Below are 19,894 nucleotides of genomic sequence, written 5' to 3' on the forward strand. Positions count from 1 at the left end.
AGAAAATAACAAACTTTTATCAATTTAAAAGTATAAAGTTCATTTGTCATTAAGTTTGAAACACGTAACTATTGTATACTGTCTTGCCAACATTCTCAAGTGATAAAGAAAGAAAAACAAACATAAAAACCAGCAATTATTTTTAAAGGAAAGCGTTATCACAATTTCCACCTCGACTAACTAAAGTTGCCAAGGGAAGTTTTGTCTTTGGCAAATATGAAAGCAATGCAATTTGTATAGTAATGTGAGATTTCAATATTATGAGAAAGTGTAAGACACAGTTAGACCCCGGAGTTAGACAGACAACTGTGATCTTTTGTTATTTGAATGTTAGGAATTTGTTTTTATTGCTTGGCGCCAGCTGATGTACAAATAGAAACACCCATCTCAAACTATGAAAAAGTTTGACACGTTTGTAGAACAACGATTCACCGTGTACACACGTCTATTGAGATGCACAATGCATAAATCATAACTCTTATTCCGTGTAGAGTTTATTATAGAGAATAGGTATGATCATCTCCCCTTATACATCCATGATATGATAGACCCTGTACTGTTCATAGCTCTATCCATTGTACAGATAATGTATATGATAGACTACACAGTCCATTGGTCTATGTATGGTATATGATAGACTCTACAGTGTCTATAGGCAGTAGATATAGTAGACACTGCACTGCCTGTGGGTCTAAGTTATACGTCTCGACTTTCAATAGAAAGCTTTGCTACTAATATAGATTTGTTAACATACATATGTCATTCAGTCTCCTCGGTCGTTGGTTAGTGTTATTGCAATTTTTTTTAATTTAAAACTTTGTCTGAAAAGTGAACAAATTCAAATACCAGAAAAGTCTATCATTTTTTTACGCATTTGAATTTGAATAACTCTTTCACCTTGACATGTCCCTGGCGCCAGTCAGGTGAGAAAATCGTCTGCTGACTCTTTTGCCATGACAATACTACATTGACTCCTCCTATACAATTCAATGACTGTATGGACAGACACAATAGAGGGCGTTATGGTACAATAATAGCAATTGACACTTACTTACGGTATACTTGTTGGAACCTATTTTAAAATGACATTTTTTTGTTTCAGCGTGATTTTTTTCTCACTGTTAAAGCTCAACTCAAGTTTCCATTCGGTCTGGATCGAATAAAATTGCACATGAGTCGCTTCACAAGCACATATTTAATATTCTGAAATCACTGCTAGAAATATCAATTGACAAATGTACGTCAACAAATGGAGTACATCAAGGTGCATAATTATATAGGACTTGTGTTTTCGTAATTTACCAACGGTAAAACATTATGTGGCTAGTTTTATATTTATGTACTTTTTCTGAGGAAAATTAGATGAAAATCGCCCCCTCCTCCCTCCCCTTAGTAAGCAGTATCATTAATAAAGTACACATTCTCAACCAAGTACTAGTGTCCCGCTTTGGTTGATTTCAACAGCGTTAACAATTTATTAAATAGGTGTCTATACATTGGTCAATGCTAACAAGAAAACAAGCTACTATTGCATATTGTATATAAATTGTCGACTTGTTGCACGAATACACATTCTTTAAAAAGTAGCCATCGGTATATCACGTTTTAGTATTTTTTAGGGAATATTAAAACATGTTTGGCTTGTAGATAATGATGTGGCAGTTTGATATCCTCGCAGACAGCAAGTGAAGCACTGGCGCCATGCCACAATCACGTATTGTCTTCATATTTTAGTGAACAGAGTGTTTGTATTCTTTGAACTTCATCGAACATATTCAGATACTTCTCAAATTTGTACAGAAATATTTGAGTACAATTAAATCATTGACACTTGTAAACGAGGAAAGGTGACAAACTACGTTATCTTTGAAATAGTCTACCTGATTGTATTCACCCCTTAGATACAACGTTTTCACACTTACTTGTTTTACAATCTCATTAGAATAACTAACTTTATGCAAATAAAGTAATGGTACAAAAAACCTTACTTATTGTGAATTCGATCATAACGCTTTTGAGAGCAGCACAGATAACATCAACTCAGCAAGACGCTATGGCAAACGACAACTACAACTACATACGTACTTCCAAAGATCATCCCGATACCAGGTCTAAATCTGACGATTACGAAGTTGCCGTCATTCTTGCTGAAACGTCAACCATGTACGATGGAAAATTCAAGCAAAGTCATTCGGAAGATGATGTGTCCGATATTGGTTACAGCAGCAGTTCTCCAACACGTAAGTAGTGATTGCACAGACTATATGCTTAGTACTTTTATGCTTAATTAACCAGTACTGATGTACTTGATAAATTGATGTGTGCTATCGTTTGTGGTGATTAATTTACTCATTTTTTGCATCATATCCAGCCTCTGAAAATGGATCTGGTATCACCAATGATGGACGTCGAACAAGACGTAAACGAGCTCGCACGGCCTTCAGCAATGACCAAGTACTAAAACTAGAGAAGATGTTTACAGAACAGAAATACCTTTCTAACATCGAACGAGAAGACTTTGCTGAGAAGATTGGACTGTCGGATATACAGGTATGAGCAATTCTTATTTACATACTTACATACTTGCATACATACATACATACATACATACATTCATACGTACGTACATACATACATACATACATACATACATACATACATTCATTCATATGTACGTACGTACATACATACATACATACATACATACATACATACATACATACACACATACATACATACATACATACATACATACATACATACATACATACATACATACATACATACATTCATATGTACGTACGTACATACATACATACATACATACATACATACATACATACACACATACATACATACATACATACATACATACATACATACATACATACATACATACATACATTCATATGTACGTACGTACGTACGTACATACATTCATTCACTTTTGGCTTATTCCCTTTATTCGTTGGTTGCTTGAAATATTTATTTTGTATATTATTATTCTCTGCATACCAGTTTGAATAATTTTGACCTATTTCCAATACAACGACATTCAATCATTGAGTTTGTGAAAAACGAATTAAAAGAACGACTACGTCTAAGCAAGAACCATGGAATGTGTGGCATTCCAAATAATGTTAATTCTATGTGTTATACCATTAAGTCACTTTTATTTGGTAGTCACTGTCACCCATTGTCACGTATTTACATCTAATTTCAGATCAAAACCTGGTTTCAGAACCGTAGAATGAAATGGAAAAGACAGCGCAAAGATGATTCACATTCAGAAGCTGACCCTGACACCCAGGTTTCACCACTGAGTTACTTCAATTCAATGCATACATCTCCATTGAGGACTTCCCATTCAACAGTTTACCCACCACGAGTGATGACAACGTCTTCTCAGCCCCAACCAATGACCACCGTCAGATTACAACCTACTCCGTCTTACACAATGATGCCGATGTCTTATCCAACGACAGCTGTTCCCTTGCCGTATCATTCATTTTCACCAATGCATGCCGCCTACATTCCGAAATTACCAACCTACCGTCCAGTGACTTACAATTATGGAGGTTACCCAGTCTCTGCTTCACCGTATGGACAAGTTCACGGACATTATAATTTTACACATTGTTTTTGATAGTGAAGAGTTAGTAAAAGAAAACCAAAGATATATTATATTACATTATATTTATGAGAGTTACGGGTAATAGTTTTCAAGACTTGGAGCTTTGTGGATTACTTTCTTCTAGTACAAAGTATTGGTAGTAATGGTGAGAAAATGTGTGAACGTCGTACGCATCGAGGACAGAATAGCTTTATATCAAACATAGTTAATGAATTTATATGAAATTCAACAAAAGTGGTCATATCAGAACATTCTACATGTACTTTGAGTCTAGCCTATTTTCTCTTGTTCTATCATCTTTAAAATATAGCATTGTGATATTGCACTTATGGCTTCACATAATATTTTATAACACCATTTCATCTACATAACAATGATTTTTCAAATAAACCACGATTATGTATATTATTGACATGGTTTTCTGGTTGTATATTTGTGAGAGGAATTGAGAGAGTTATGGCAAGTTGGATACCAAGGTATAAATGAAATTTGCTTTACACACTTGAACTAATAGATGAACTACAACGTACAGTATACTTACCCTTTGTGTCATGGTACGACTCCATGATTAGAAGTACAATATTGAGCACAATGTAACAACATGAAAAGATGTAATTGACTTTGACTAAGCATGACGTACACGACGAATAATTGATTGATTGATTGATTAACTTACTTTGATATCACATTGTGTTCGCTCTGTACATAATATTACACCCCTCTACATAATCATATTCCTGTGTCCAATCGACTTGCCGACCGAAAATACAAAGAACGGTACATGATAACACGTGCCTGTATATAATATTCAGGAGTATGTTACGACCAGTCGTTATATTTCTCATACTATTACTATACGATACTATAATTCCCAAATGCCACCATATCAATTATCTTCATACATACACATATGATAAATCACCCTTAGCTCGTTGCGTATACACTAAATACATATGTATTGTATGCATTGATTTACCAGAATAAAAATCTATAGATTTCAAAGAAGTTATCGACCACAGAAATAGTTCGATCTGAACTAATAAGTGTGTAACCATGACAAAGTAAATATAAAAGAAAAAAAGTACAAGTGCATAAGTGCACGATAAATAGTACTTCCACCTCAGACAAAAAACATACTATGAAACGTTGGTGATTTTGAATGTCTTTAGGATTGTTTGTATTACCAGCAAATGGTAATGAAAACAGCAATGCTTCGTCACAAATCTCGCCTGTCTTAAAATCCTTCTGGTGCCAGTGTGGCGACAAGACACTACACAGACAAAAACACGTAACAATGAGACATGAATTGATCGTAACACGTTTCAAAAGTCTTTACAAAACTTGCCACTAAAGCTATAAAAACACAATAATAGCATTTAACACCTTACTTAATATCATTCACACCACTACTGATACAACGACGTACCTATATAGACCCTATATTATGAATGTACAAAGAGACATATGTAGATGTAGGTGACATGATAAGCACAATAACTTTCAGGAAGTGTACTACATATCCAACGAATAAAATGTGTCTGTATTGTCATATCACCTCAAACGGAAGTAGTAACATATGGAGGAATTATCTGTAGGGAATTTCTAATGGAAAGAACTCTACACTTGCTTGCAGCTTGAGGTATCATTAGGGACCGATCAGTTTCTCCAGCCTGGGGGGGGGGGGCGGGGGCGGTGGTTTCTTAAATTAGGCCGACAAAAGGTCACTGACCCCCACATCACTTAATTCTAAAACACTCCCATATATAATATTCACATGACAGGTATTTTTGGATCGTGACTCAGTGTGGACTGCTTGACTGTCTTGCATCTACTTTATAAGATCCCGGGTTAGCACTATCATAATTATAATTATTGACTACACAGGGTAAATATATTCCAAAAAGAGTTTAAATAATAGCATATTGACAGTCAAAGGTAGGGAGAAAGCTTGAGAAGGGAATATGTACATCTCTTATGGGGGTCCTAGGGGGTCTCCCCCTGGAAGCCCTGGAGGTTTTTTACTCTGAAAAGCCAATTTTGAGACTATTCAGACCCTTTCAGAAAATAATTTCCAAGCTTTACAATACAGCACCAACATGTAAAAAGCAACTACATAGGGTTGAAACACTTTTCAAATATAGTTTGATAGCATCTTGACAGTAAGAGGGGAAGAGCTTGAGACTGGGATATGTCCACCCATGGGGGTCCGATGGGGTCTCCCTCTAGAAGCCTTGGAGGAATTTTACTCTTAAAGCCAATATTTAGGCTATTCGAACCCTTTCAAGCAATAACTTAATCCATGTTTTACAAGACAGCACCATCAAGTATCAGAAACTATTCATTATAACTCACACAGGGTTGAAATATGTTCTTAAAAAGTTAAATAGCATCATTATATACATGCAGTAAAGGTCAGTACATCTAAAGGTAGTATCATTGGTAGGGGAGATTTGGAGTTTAAGGCAATTTTGACTATCTTGGCAAACATTTCACATCTTTTAAAAGACAATATCATCTCAAATTAGAATAGGGTGAAAATATTTAAGTTTAATACCATTATGACAGTAAAAAGGTTGTTGGTCCATCTGATTGTTGTTTGAATGTCTGAGTGACCTAAGGGAGTCCTTGGGGTTTTCCCCTGGCAGATCTGGAGGTTTTTTTACTTCTATTAAGGCAATGTTTAGGTTATTCATAGACTTTGAGGTAATATTTCCAAGCTTCGAAAAGCTAACGTAAATGTAAGTTTTAAATGAGTTTCCCATATCACATAACATTGGTATAGGGGCATTAATATTGCATGTATAGTAAAAGTCACCGGTATGTTAGAGAACTTTAGGTGGTCATACCTAGTGTATAATAGAATTCATGTCAGAAACAGGGACAAGAACAAATATTTACATGTACCACATTTCAGACAAGGCTATATGCCATTGTAGAAAATGATTTTTTTTCCTTAGACCTCACAGATACTCTCATAATCATACACACTTATTACGTACGTATTCTGAGGTGGGTGTTCCTTTTACCATGAAGAGAAAGTTCCGAGGTTAGACAGAACCTTTTTACTTAGTATATCCACAGACAAGTAACGACTTGTCTGTGTGGTATATCATTCATATCGTGTTACATTTTAGTGTTCAGAGGTTATATACAGTAAGTAGTATTGGATATGGCTTCTGACATCTACTAATCTTTCTACTTTAACCTCTTTCTTTGTAACGTAGTTTGTACGATAATAGTCAATATTGTGAGAAAGTGTAAGACACAGTTAGACAGACAATAATGATCTATTGTTATGTTCTAATCGTTGGGCAGCTTGTTTTTATTGCTTGGCGCCAACGGTCTAAATATGTGTACTAAAGAGGTATCAATGTGTGAAAACGTTTTTACACATTTCGCCAGTAAGAAATAATGCAATTACGACTTCACTACATCCACACATAGACTAGAAAGTCTGTGCTACATCGTGGAAGTAATAACCCACGACTACATTAACTATGGTTCTACACCACCGATAGATTTGACAAATATCAAATTTCAAACATCATTATGATCTACACCACTATACCGATAGGTTTGGGACTTATCAATTTGTAAATGCAGCATTATTACCAATTACGCCTCAGTATCGATTTGTTTGTCGTGTTGGTAGAACCATGGATCTCCCAATAAAAGATACATGGTAGAACTTACTGGTGTTTGGAAGTTGACAAGTGTCAAATAGATTGAACAAAAAAAGAAATACGTTGGGCTAGAAAGATTAGTATCATGTATGTATTATGTCATTACATTGTCCGTACTATCTCACACTTTCAAACACTATTATTGAGTTCTACAACATCATCGATAGATTTGAGACCCTTGAACTTGTAAACATCATCGATAGATTTGAGACCCTTGAACTTGTAAACATCATCGATAGATTTGAGACCCTTGAACTTGTAAACGTCATCGATAGATTTGAGACCCTTGAACTTGTAAACGTCATCGATAGATTTGAGACCCTTGAACTTGTAAACATCATCGATAGATTTGAGACCCTTGAACTTGTAAACAAACATGAATACCGATGACTTAGAAAACCAACTTGGAAAGTACTTGAATCAACCACCTGTAAACGTTAACACTTCAAGATGGTATTCTGATCTTTTATTTATTACTTGTAATTCGTAAAGAATAAAAGATGTTTATCAGTATTTAATGAATATCTCCCCGGGATGAAAATCATAATACAATCCTCGAATTGATAAACGTTTACCAAAGCTAGACTTATGACGTTTACCAAAGCTAGACTTATGACGTTTACCAAAACCAGACTTATGACGTTTACCAAAGCTAGACTTATGACGTTTACCAAAGCTAGACTTATGACGTTTACCAAAACCAGACTTATGACGTTTACCAAAGCTAGACTTATGACGTTTACCAAAGCTAGACTTATGACGTTTACCAAAGCCAGACTTATGACGTTTACCAAAGCTAGACTTATGACGTTTACCAAAGCCAGACTTATGACGTTTACCAAAGCTAGACTTATGACGTTTACCAAAACCAGACTTATGACGTTTACCAAAGCTAGACTTATGACGTTTACCAAAACTAGACTTATGACGTTTACCAAAGCCAGACTTATGACGTTTACCAAAGCTAGACTTATGACGTTTACCAAAGCTAGACTTATGACGTTTATCAAAGCTAGACTTATGACGTTTACCAAAGCCAGACTTATGACGTTTACCAAAACCAGACTTATGACGTTTACCAAAAACAATTGAAACTAAATACGCCTTCAATTTATATTCCAAAGTTTTTAAGTATTTTGGGAATGAAATTCAGTACCTTCGACTTTTAATAATGAGCCACCGTCTCTCGAGCGTAGTGTGATTTGCAAGGGGTGGGACTGACGGCGATGTATTGACTGGTTAGCATCGGGTCTCAGTGAATAGTACGAGAATTGTGCAAATATTCGCGAGAGTGAGAGCAACATTTCGTTACCGTTAGCATGAAATCACAACCAAAATTATATTCCGTCTCAAAATTTTATTCCAGAATGAATATTATATACAAGGATTACTGTGAAACATTTGATTGTGTGACAGTTCGTTATATATGGGTGTCACCAAAATATGTTCACTCAATACAGGTAATGTTGTCATGACAATAACGGCCTGATCTTGCTGACATTTCCACTAAAGACGGGCCAGTTGATTGTCGTTTCCTCTGTTTACTCTAGTAAGAGTAACATTGCGTGGCCGTTAGCATGAGACCATAACCAAAATTGTGTATGATTTCAAATAGAAAGTCGGCCTGAACTAAATTAAGATTCTACGTTTTCAATATCAGTATGTCAGAATAAAAGTATTGTTCAACTGTCAAACTCAAACAAGAGCAACAATTGTAATACAATTACGATGTATAAAACAACTTTAGATTTCATTTTCGATAACAACCCGAAGTATAATAACTTCTTTTATTGATATTCTGCTATGTTCAAGTTAAAATGGTATAAATGGTTAGTAGTAAGGTCACCAAAGTTTAGAGATAATGCTCTTTGACAGTACAGCTTACACTATATAACCATGGCCACGTGAAAAAAAAAGTGAAAACGTTCTTGTCATCCTTTGTAAAAACAAACAAACAAACAAACAAACAAACAAACAAGCACAGTGTCAATTAACTAAATCAAGGAGGATTAAGACACATAGATTTGATTTAGTCACAGACAAGTGATATAATGTAAATTTTAAATGTGCGGTGAACCACAGACAAGAACGGTGAACATATATCTTGAACTTCTTTCGCGCGGCACTCTTTTGATATATGTTACACCATGGAAATGGGTTATACTTCCATGGTTACACGTCTTCTTCTTTGAAATAAATTACAACACAAGCCACGGCTAAGTGCAAACATGTACGATAAAAATTAATAGGTACTTATTTTTACCAGTATTTAGACACATACCCCACTTTCTGATAAGGTGTATGCCCATTTTATCAGTATTTAGACACATACCCCACTTTCGAATAAGGTGTATCCCCATTATATGGAAATATTCCCGCTTTACTTTGTTACTTTGGGGAATGGCTAGTGCTAAATAGTGTTCGTGTATAGGGTTACGATAACTCGAAACCTTTACTGTAACAACCGAATTGCAATACGTACCGTGAAGTATCACTTCCATGGTAATACTAAATTCTGGTTCTAAACTCAGTCTTCTAGCTAACCAGTATATGTGATATCTAAAAACATTTCGGAATTCGAGAAAATCGTATAAGTAGCCAAAAAAAAACCAACCCATTATTTTTTTTCTGTATGTTGTTATCGGATTTTAAAAACAACAACATTGGCTTCTTTAATTTGTTTACTGCTTATTCATGGATATGTTAGCAAGTCTGTCGTTGGAACATTTTATATGAGTGCAATGATATCTCAGTATTATCTCAGTGTTTTTTAGTGGTCTGAGGTATTAAAACTGTTATGCACGTTGTACGTTCAGCAGCTGGGGACCTCACCAAGTTTGACGTTTTATTTACGCCATTCATAAATTGTCTAATAAAACGTAAACAAATACAACAGTATCCAACAACAAGTGACACATCATTTTGTAAGATTAGTTACACTTTCAATGCCTGGTCTCTCCTTGACGTGTCGCTGGCGCCAGTCAAGTGACGAAAACGTCTAGGGTTGAAAGAGATTTAGTTCGCCTTAACAATACAACATTTACTCCTTAGATATACCCATCACAATGTACGGAGATAATCACAATACTACTACTACTTCCCACCTACGCTTGTTGATACTTATTCTGAAATTACGTTTAGTATGATTGTCAACATGCCATGAGTGATGAACGTTTCTGTTTTTTCTCCATAAATCTGAAATCTTAAGTCTCCTTTTTTCACTTTCACTGCTAATGGCACACTATGTCAGCAACCCAACAAGTGAAAATTTAACGAATAAATACGTACTGAGACGGATACATCTATGATACTAAAATGTAATGCCTTCCTGCATAGATCCTCCACTATGCTTCCAGATACTTCTGGATGAAAACAAATGTTGTTTTTAGTTTGTGTATTAGCAAATGGATATTTCGTTAGGTGTGTATTTGTGTATCGATGGCTAATTTCTAAGAGCGAAGAATTACAATGTTCAGCTCGCCATCAACAGTCACGTTTAGGTTCCATATTGTCACCAAACAGTTGTTGATGGTATGAGATATTGTACAATGCACAGTGATATAGATATTGTAAACAAAACAACCACTCAATTGCAACCATCTTGTTTACAAAGCTCCTCTTATTTACGAAAGACCAACTTCATGTATGAATATTTCTTTGATAACATTTCATTCGGCGAGATTTGTCCTACTATGTAATTGCCATGGATTGTAAAGAGTGGGGTCATACAATTTCTGTATTTAACGTCAGAAGCCTAACAAAACAGAATTATACAGTACACGTTTTTATTTGAATATGCGTTATTCTATACGATGGTAAAATGACAAATGACACAAAATGTCATGAATTTCCTCTAAACATTTCTAGGTAGCAGTTTTCAGGATGAATAATCTATAACTTAAATGTACTCTAATACTCCAAAGCTATTCTTTTATCTTTACGTGTGGTACAGTTTGCATGTACTTGTCAATATTGTGAGAAAGTGTAAGACACAGTTACACAGACAATAACCATCTTTTGTTGTGCTCTAATGGATAGGAAGCTTGTTTTTATTGCTTGGCGCCACCGGCTCCACTCTAAGGAATTAATTAGGTGACCCGCATAAACAATATATCAAAACAATTATAGCAGCTACCATGAATTTCCAAATATCCACTGTTACCATTTTCATATCTTAATAGCGATGGGAAATCGATGTATTATTCCTCGAGTAGTTTGTAATGGTCATGTACAAATAATTAGCTAAAATAGCTCACATACGAGTGTCAGTCAACTAAAGGTGGTCCACATTAGTAGCATTATATGCATTGGGCAACATTATTATAACCATGGAGGTATTAGGGAGACGTATACCCTAATACATCATGCTATAACATATTCATGCCTCTAGATGTTTGTATTTAAACTCTTACAGCGATTTAGTCGTTATTCATGAAGAACAAATATAAAACAATAATTAGTCAAGTGTTTGTAAGTTAAGAAGAGAAACCGTCCCTTTCTTCTCGTACTCGTACCACGTTTTATCATTGAAAGCAACTAACAAAGTATCAAAAGCGACTTGGAGTCACAGATGGTTCTTTTTTTCAATCTTGCAGACATCACGTGATGCACTGGCGCCATGCTAGAAAAATATATTGTTTCAATAATTAAGTCAAAGACGATTTTGTATTGTCCTGTGAACTACTTTACTGGGTTTCAAACACTTCTCAAATTTGTCAACTATAGAGGAATATTTGAGTACAATTAAATCATTGACACTTACAAACGAGGAAAGGTGACAAACTACGTTATCTTTGAAATAATCTTCCTGATTGTATTCACCCCTTAGATACAACGTTTTCACACTTTCTTGTTTTACGATCTCATTAGAATAACTAACTTTATGCAAATTATATGCATCTTCGTATATTATAAAGACAACACATATTAATCAGTACTTCAGATAGCTCTCAGCACTAGAAGAGAAATCACCATTCAAGTATCTACCTCAAAGTTATATAGACTACATCATGGCAAACGACAACTCCACAACTACTTCCAAAGATCACTCCGAGACTAGGTCTAAATCTGACGATTACGAAGTTGCCGTCATTCTCGCTGAAACTTCATCCACGTACGATGGAAAATTCATTTCTAATCCTTTGGATGAAGAAGTTTCTGAATCGGGTAGTTCCGATATTGGTTATAGTAGCAGTTCTCCAACACGTAAGTAGTCATGCGATATTCTGTATATTCCATTCGTTTTCATCAAGTTTTTAGTTTCATTTTCGTATATCCATAGCAGGTAGAAGGTCATTTTCCTAAATATCTTGTCCAGATAGTATAGATGGTATACTAGTATGTGCATATCGACCACTTAAACACAAGATTGAGACCCTCTCCAAGTTTGGCTAATACAGCACTGTAAACATAGTATGTAACGACATAGTTGTTTGATTGTTATATGGTGACTAATTGAATAATATAAATCTTACTCTACTTTAGCATCTGAAGACGGTTCTGACTGCACCAATGATGGACGTCGAACGAGACGTAAACGAGCTCGCACGGCCTTCAGCAATGACCAAGTACTAAAACTAGAGAAGATGTTTAGAGAACAGAAATACCTTTCCACTACAGAAAGAGAAGAATTTGCTGAGAAGATTGGACTGTCAGATATACAGGTATTGGAGAGACCAAACTTGAAATTTGACTAAATTACTCGGTTTATCAATTTGAAAACATGGATAACCGTCTCTATATGCCGATGACTGTAATGCATTCGTGATATTTCGACAACTGACATTGTTCTGAAACATGAATTCCGCCAGGTGCATTGTGCAGGTGGAAGTCTTCGAAAGTTTTTCCATTTCCAATCTCATGACTTAACGTATTTTTCATTTATTTTACATCGCAGATCAAAACCTGGTTTCAGAACCGTAGAATGAAATGGAAAAGACAACGCAAAGATGATTCACATTCAGAAGCTGACCCTGACACCCAGGTTTCACCACTGAGTTACTTCAATTCAATGCATACATCTCCATTGAGGACTTCACATTCAACAGTTTACCCACCACGAGTGATGACAACGTCTTCTCAGCCCCAACCAATGACCACCGTCAGATTACAACCTACTCCGTCTTACACAATGATGCCGATGTCTTATCCAACGACAGCTGTTCCCTTGCCGTATCATTCAATTTCACCAATGAATGCCACCTACATTCCGAAATTACCAACCTACCGTCCAGTGACTTACAATTATGGAGGTTACCCAGTCTCTGCTTCACCGTACGGACAAGTTCACGGACATTATAATTTTACACATTGTTATTACAGATGAATACTTCAGCTAAGGTGAACGTTTTATTTGAACACATGTGTTGTTTAGCATATGTTGACATATTTCGAACTAATCTGAATCTAAAGTTTGTGGACAAAGATGCCGATATGCTAGATTTTATTCATTTACAATTGAAACAATTTCATTTTCTGGCAAACATTGTTATGTGCCATGACACTTATTTTTAACGTTATTTGCGATTTAATCGTTACAAGTCTGATTATTTTAATATATTTATACTTTTGATTAATAAAGATTTTCTATATGAATTAATTCCTAATTTTGCTGTATTTAGTAATCCACGACGAGAATAGATACCAGCTGTATGTATGTATGTATGTATGTATGTATGTATGTATGTATGTAATACAATGTTAATTTAATTGACTTCTTAATTCATAACAACACAATACTTGTGGAATGTCCAGAAGTCAATTATAGTACACTTGGAAACTTTTCGATTCGTACGATCAAATCGTAGATGGAGACTTCCTTCCCTCGCAAGTGACAAAGACGGATATTATTCGAACGGGTGAAATCCTGATGTTTTTCGCGGTCACTTACAAACCTACCAAAAAAAATCCGTAATATGTAGAATAAGTTAAGATAAGTGAATCGAGTCGTACTCCTATATCATATTTGGATAAGTTAAAATACGCGTGAGTTTAGAACGTTGAGATTTAGAAACTAGACCAATCATAGATGTAGTAGTGATGTCAATTAGTAATACATGTACATTCATAGACCGATTATAGATGTAGCAGTGATCTCATTTAGTAATACATTCATAGACCAATTATAGATGTCGTAGTGATCTCATTTAGTAATACATCCATAGACCCATTATAGCTGTAGTAGTGATCTCATTTAGTAATACATTTATAGACCCATTATAGTTGTAGTAGTGATCTCAGTTAGTAATACATTTATAGACCCATTATAGTTGTAGTAGTGATCTCAGATAGTAATACATCCATAGACCAATTATAGTTGTAGTAGTGATCTCAGATAGTAATACATTTATAGACCCATTATAGTTGTAGTAGTGATCTCATTTAGTAATACATTTATAGACCCATTATAGTTGTAGTAGTGATCTCAGTTAGTAATACATTTATAGACCCATTATAGTTGTAGTAGTGATCTCAGATAGTAATACATCCATAGACCAATTATAGTTGTAGTAGTGATCTCAGATAGTAATACATTTATAGACCCATTATAGTTGTAGTAGTGATCTCAGTTAGTAATACATTTATAGACCCATTATAGTTGTAGTAGTGATCTCAGATAGTAATACATTTATAGACCCATTATAGTTGTAGTAGTGATCTCAGATAGTAATACATTTATAGACCCATTATAGTTGTAGTAGTGATCTCATTTAGTAATACATCCATAGACCAATTATAGTTGTAGTAGTGATCTCAGATAGTAATACATTTATAGACCCATTATAGTTGTAGTAGTGATCTCATTTAGTAATACATTTATAGACCCATTATAGTTGTAGTAGTGATCTCAGATAGTAATACATCCACAGACCCATTATAGATGTAGTAGTGATCTCAGATAGTAATACATTTATAGACCCATTATAGTTGTAGTAATGATCTCAGATAGTAATACATTTATAGACCCATTATAGTTGTAGTAGTGATCTCAGATAGTAATACATTCATAGACCCATTATAGATGTAGTAGTGAATTTATAGACCCATTATAGTTGTAGTAGTGATCTCAGTTAGTAATACATTCATAGACCCATTATATATGCAGTAGTGATCTCAGATAGTAATACATCCACAGACCCATTATAGATGTAGTAGTGATCTCAGATAGTAATACATTCATAGACCAGTCATAGATGTAGTAGCGATCTCAGATAGTAATACACCCATAGACCCATTATAGATGTAGTAGTGATCTCAGATAGTAATACATCCATACACCAATTATAGGTGCAGTAGTGATCTCAGATAGTAATACACCCATAGACCCATTATAGTTGTAGTAGTGATCTCAGATAGTAATACATTCATAGACCCATTATAGTTGTAGTAGTGATCTCAGTTAGTAATACACCCATAGACCCATTATAGATGTAGTAGTGATCTCAGATAGTAATACATCCATAGACCAATTATAGGTGTAGTAGTGATCTCAGATAGTAATACATCCATAGACCAATTATAGGTGTAGTAGTGATCTCAGATAGTAATACATCCATAGACCAATTATAGGTGTAGTAGTGATCTCAGATAGTAATACATTTATAGACCCATTATAGTTGTAGTAGTGATCTCAGATAGTAATACATCCATAGACCAATTATAGATGTAGTAGTGATCTCATATAGTAATACATCCATAGACCAATTATAGGTGTAGTAGTGATCTCAGATAGTAATACACCCATAGACCCATTATAGATGTAGTAGTGATCTCAGATAGTAATACATCCACAGACCCATTATAGATGTAGTAGTGATCTCAGATAGTAATACATCCACAGACCAATCAGGGACGAAAGTTTGATACAATAGAGTCTATGTACTGATCAATAGTAACACACTTACAACAAATGAGTTACCTTTCTCTAATACCGATATGTGTCAAAACTTTTCACACTTTTCAAGTGGAGATATTTATTTGAATTGTGTATTTTGTTGTTATAATCGTTGGCGCCAAGAAATAAAAACAAACTGTCCAGCGATTAGAACATAACAATAGATCATTATTGTCTGTCTAACTGTGTCTTACACTTTCTCACAATATTGACTATCATTGTACAGATTACTACATACCAAAGATGATGGAAGAAAGATTAGTCTTTGCTTGAGTAGATTTTAACGTCGTGATGCCATAAAGTGGTATGCTTTTGATCTTTTTCATTATCTTTCACTATGTGGGCTTTAAATAGAGAGACATGTATCGATGGTGGTGTTCCGAGTCGTGAGTGGAATACTATGCTATACAAGGATACACGAACACCAGACGAGGGGCAGATTGTTGTCAATGATTCAATGATTAAAATTAGAAATGTTAAAAAATCGATCTCTATTATTTACAATGCATTTGAAAACGTGTAATATATATATATATATATATATATATATATATATATATATATATATATATATATATATATATATATATATATATATATATATATATATATATATATATATATATATATATAGTAAATAGTATCAAACTCGTAGAATAGAGTGCTCGATGCTTGGGTAAGCAGGGCGGGAATAATCAAAGTAGGTTGGTTGGAACTTGAGGTGCTTGGTTGTAACTCCGAGTTTCACGCTCAATGCGTTCATCAGACAACTGTCAGCTACTCGTTGTGTTACTGTATTTATATGTGTAAGGTGTGAAAGAATTTATTGACAGTTAATTGTGTATTGTTTCTATGCATACAAGGGGTCCTCAGATTTGTCAGGTGATGTTACTTTTGAAGTTCGCTATGTAGAACTTGTTTTCGTGTCGGCACTTTGAGATGAGTTCAGATTTTTTGTTGAGAAGTGTTTGTTTGTCGGCGTTGAGGATGCAGAGTTTTTCAGTTAGGCAGAGGTCGCATCGTTTGGTTTCGTTACTGTATGGGCGTGCTCTCTGTGATATAGACCAGTCTACTTTGAACGTTTTTTTATTTCTTTTCAGCTGCCAGATGTATTTCGAAAGTTCAGTGCTGTTTGCGTATTTTTCGTGTCTGAAGGTTAGGTTGTGGTTATTGTATCTTTGTTTGAAGGCATGTTCAGTCAGGCCGATGTACAGTTTGGGGGATTGGTTGCATTCCTCTCTTTTTACTTCTGCGTTGTAGATTATACTGGTGGTCAGGCAGCTTTCCTGCCGAAACAAAAGTACATGCCCCCTACAGTTACAACCAAGCACCTCAAGTTCCAACCAACCTACTTTGATTATATATATATATATATATATATATATATATATATATATATATATATATATATATACACGTAGGGGGTATGACATCGCTACCGATTTTATAAGAATATCGCCAATCCCTATAATAACGTCATTGTTCTGTATTTGGTCCGTCATAGACAAGAATAAAACCATTTAGGAAAGGAATAACAGTTTACAAGCGACTGTGACTCATTGTAAATGTTATATAATGCATACGCACGCACACATACATACATACATACATACATACATACATGTACATACATACATACATACATACATACATACATGTACATACATACATACATACATACATACATACATACATACGTACGTACATACGTACGTACATACATACGTACATACATACGTACATACATACATACCTACATACAGCTGGTATCTATTCTCGTCGTGGATTACTTAATACAGCAAAATTAGGAATTAATTCATATAGAAAATCTTTATTAATCACAAAGTATAAATATATTAAAATAATCAGACTTGTAACGATTAAATCGCAAATAACGTTAAAAATAAGTGTCATGGCACATAACAATGTTTGCCAGAAAATGAAATTGTTTCAATTGTAAATGAATAAAATCTAGCATATCGGCATCTTTGTCCACAAACTTTAGATTCAGATTAGTTCGAAACATGTCAACATATGCTAAACAACACATGTGTTCAAATAAAACGTTCACCTTAGCTGAAGTATTCATCTGTAATAACAATGTGTGAAATTATAATGTCCGTGAACTTGTCCGTACGGTGAAGCAGAGACTGGGTAACCTCCATAATTGTAAGTCACTGGACGGTAGGTTGGTAATTTCGGAATGTAGGTGGCATTCATTGGTGAAATTGAATGATACGGTAAGGGAACAGCTGTCGTTGGATAAGACATCGGCATCATTGTGTAAGACGGAGTAGGTTGTAATCTGACGGTGGTCATTGGTTGGGGCTGAGAAGACGTTGTCATCACTCGCGGTGGGTAAACTGTTGAATGGGAAGTCCTCAATGGAGATGTATGCATTGAATTGAAGTAACTCAGTGGTGAAACCTGGGTGTCAGGGTCAGCTTCTGAATGTGAATCATCTTTGCGTTGTCTTTTCCATTTCATTCTACGGTTCTGAAACCAGGTTTTGATCTGCAATGTGATCAAATAAAAATATCGGTGAGGGGCAATGTAACACAGTAAAATATAACCGATTCGAGATCTTCTGTACAGGACACTACAGACCTGGCACCAGAATTCAGAATACCACTATAGTGGTCTGAGGAACAAATAAGCTTAGGACCAGCATGTCTGCTTTGTAAGGATAGCGTTCGATATGAAATACGACCATGGATGAATGAATATATAAACATATATTAGCGATGAACATTACTAAATTTACCTGTATATCTGACAGTCCAATCTTCTCAGCAAATTCTTCTCTTTCTGTAGTGGAAAGGTACTTCTGTTCTCTAAACATCTTCTCTAGTTTTAGTACTTGGTCATTGCTGAAGGCCGTGCGAGCTCGTTTACGTCTAGTTCGACGTCCATCATTGGTGCAGTCAGAACCGTCTTCAGATGCTAAAGTAGAGTAAGATTATATTATTCAATTAGTCACCATATAACAATCAAACAACTATGTCGTTACATACTATGTTTACAGTGCTGTATTAGCCAAACTTGGAGAGGGTCTCAATCTTGTGTTTAAGTGGTCGATATGCACATACTAGTATACCATCTATACTATCTGGACAAGACATTTAGGAAAATGACCTTCTACCTGCTATGGATATACGAAAATGAAACTAAAAACTTGATGAAAACGAATGTAATATACAGAATATCGCATGACTACTTACGTGTTGGAGAACTGCTACTATAACCAATATCGGAACTACCCGATTCAGAAACTTCTTCATCCAAAGGATTAGAAATGAATTTTCCATCGTACGTGGATGAAGTTTCAGCGAGAATGACGGCAACTTCGTAATCGCCAGATTTAGACCTAGTCTCGGAGTGATCTTTGGAAGTAGTTGTGGAGTTGTCGTTTGCCATGATGTAGTCTATATAACTTTGAGGTAGATACTTGAATGGTGATTTCTCTTCTAGTGCTGAGAGCTATCTGAAGTACTGATTAATATGTGTTGTCTTTATAATATACGAAGATGCATATAATTTGCATAAAGTTAGTTATTCTAATGAGATCGTAAAACAAGAAAGTGTGAAAACGTTGTATCTAAGGGGTGAATACAATCAGGAAGATTATTTCAAAGATAACGTAGTTTGTCACCTTTCCTCGTTTGTAAGTGTCAATGATTTAAT

General features: G+C 35.0%; 3 protein-coding genes across 3 annotated transcripts; 2 read left to right on the plus strand and 1 right to left on the minus strand.

Annotated features, from left to right (window-relative positions):
- Positions 1-2,053: 2,053 nt before the first annotated feature.
- Positions 2,054-3,646, plus strand: LOC144446820 (uncharacterized). The gene is made up of 3 exons (XM_078136661.1): positions 2,054-2,240; positions 2,372-2,550; positions 3,224-3,646. The coding sequence occupies exons 1-3, from the start codon at positions 2,054-2,056 to the stop codon at positions 3,644-3,646; spliced, it is 789 nt and encodes a 262-aa protein (XP_077992787.1).
- An 8,680-nt stretch (positions 3,647-12,326) lies between these two features.
- LOC144446821 (uncharacterized) lies at positions 12,327-13,642 on the plus strand. The gene is made up of 3 exons (XM_078136662.1): positions 12,327-12,522; positions 12,802-12,980; positions 13,214-13,642. Exons 1-3 carry the CDS (start codon positions 12,327-12,329, stop codon positions 13,640-13,642), a joined length of 804 nt encoding a protein of 267 aa, XP_077992788.1.
- A 4,653-nt stretch (positions 13,643-18,295) lies between these two features.
- On the minus strand, positions 18,296-19,627 carry LOC144446822 (uncharacterized). The gene is made up of 3 exons (XM_078136663.1): positions 19,432-19,627; positions 18,975-19,153; positions 18,296-18,724 (listed from the first exon to the last, which is right to left on the minus strand). Exons 1-3 carry the CDS (start codon positions 19,625-19,627, stop codon positions 18,296-18,298), a joined length of 804 nt encoding a protein of 267 aa, XP_077992789.1.
- Positions 19,628-19,894: the final 267 nt, after the last annotated feature.

The sequence above is a fragment of the Glandiceps talaboti genome, chromosome 15 (assembly GCF_964340395.1).
Source record: "Glandiceps talaboti chromosome 15, keGlaTala1.1, whole genome shotgun sequence".
NCBI classification, from domain to species: Eukaryota; Metazoa; Hemichordata; class Enteropneusta; family Spengelidae; genus Glandiceps; species Glandiceps talaboti.

Excerpts from the sequence above, each read along its gene's own strand:
- LOC144446821 (XM_078136662.1), top strand. The coding sequence starts at position 12,327 with ATGGCAAACGACAACTCCACAACTACTTCCAAAGATCACTCCGAGACT. Across the intron at positions 12,523-12,801 it reads TAGTAGCAGTTCTCCAACAC|CATCTGAAGACGGTTCTGAC; the intron begins GTAAGTAGTCAT and ends ACTCTACTTTAG. Across the intron at positions 12,981-13,213 it reads TTGGACTGTCAGATATACAG|ATCAAAACCTGGTTTCAGAA; the intron begins GTATTGGAGAGA and ends TTTACATCGCAG.
- LOC144446822 (XM_078136663.1), bottom strand. The coding sequence starts at position 19,627 with ATGGCAAACGACAACTCCACAACTACTTCCAAAGATCACTCCGAGACT. Across the intron at positions 19,154-19,431 it reads TAGTAGCAGTTCTCCAACAC|CATCTGAAGACGGTTCTGAC; the intron begins GTAAGTAGTCAT and ends ACTCTACTTTAG. Across the intron at positions 18,725-18,974 it reads TTGGACTGTCAGATATACAG|ATCAAAACCTGGTTTCAGAA; the intron begins GTAAATTTAGTA and ends ATCACATTGCAG.
- LOC144446820 (XM_078136661.1), top strand. The coding sequence starts at position 2,054 with ATGGCAAACGACAACTACAACTACATACGTACTTCCAAAGATCATCCC. Across the intron at positions 2,241-2,371 it reads CAGCAGCAGTTCTCCAACAC|CCTCTGAAAATGGATCTGGT; the intron begins GTAAGTAGTGAT and ends CATCATATCCAG. Across the intron at positions 2,551-3,223 it reads TTGGACTGTCGGATATACAG|ATCAAAACCTGGTTTCAGAA; the intron begins GTATGAGCAATT and ends ATCTAATTTCAG.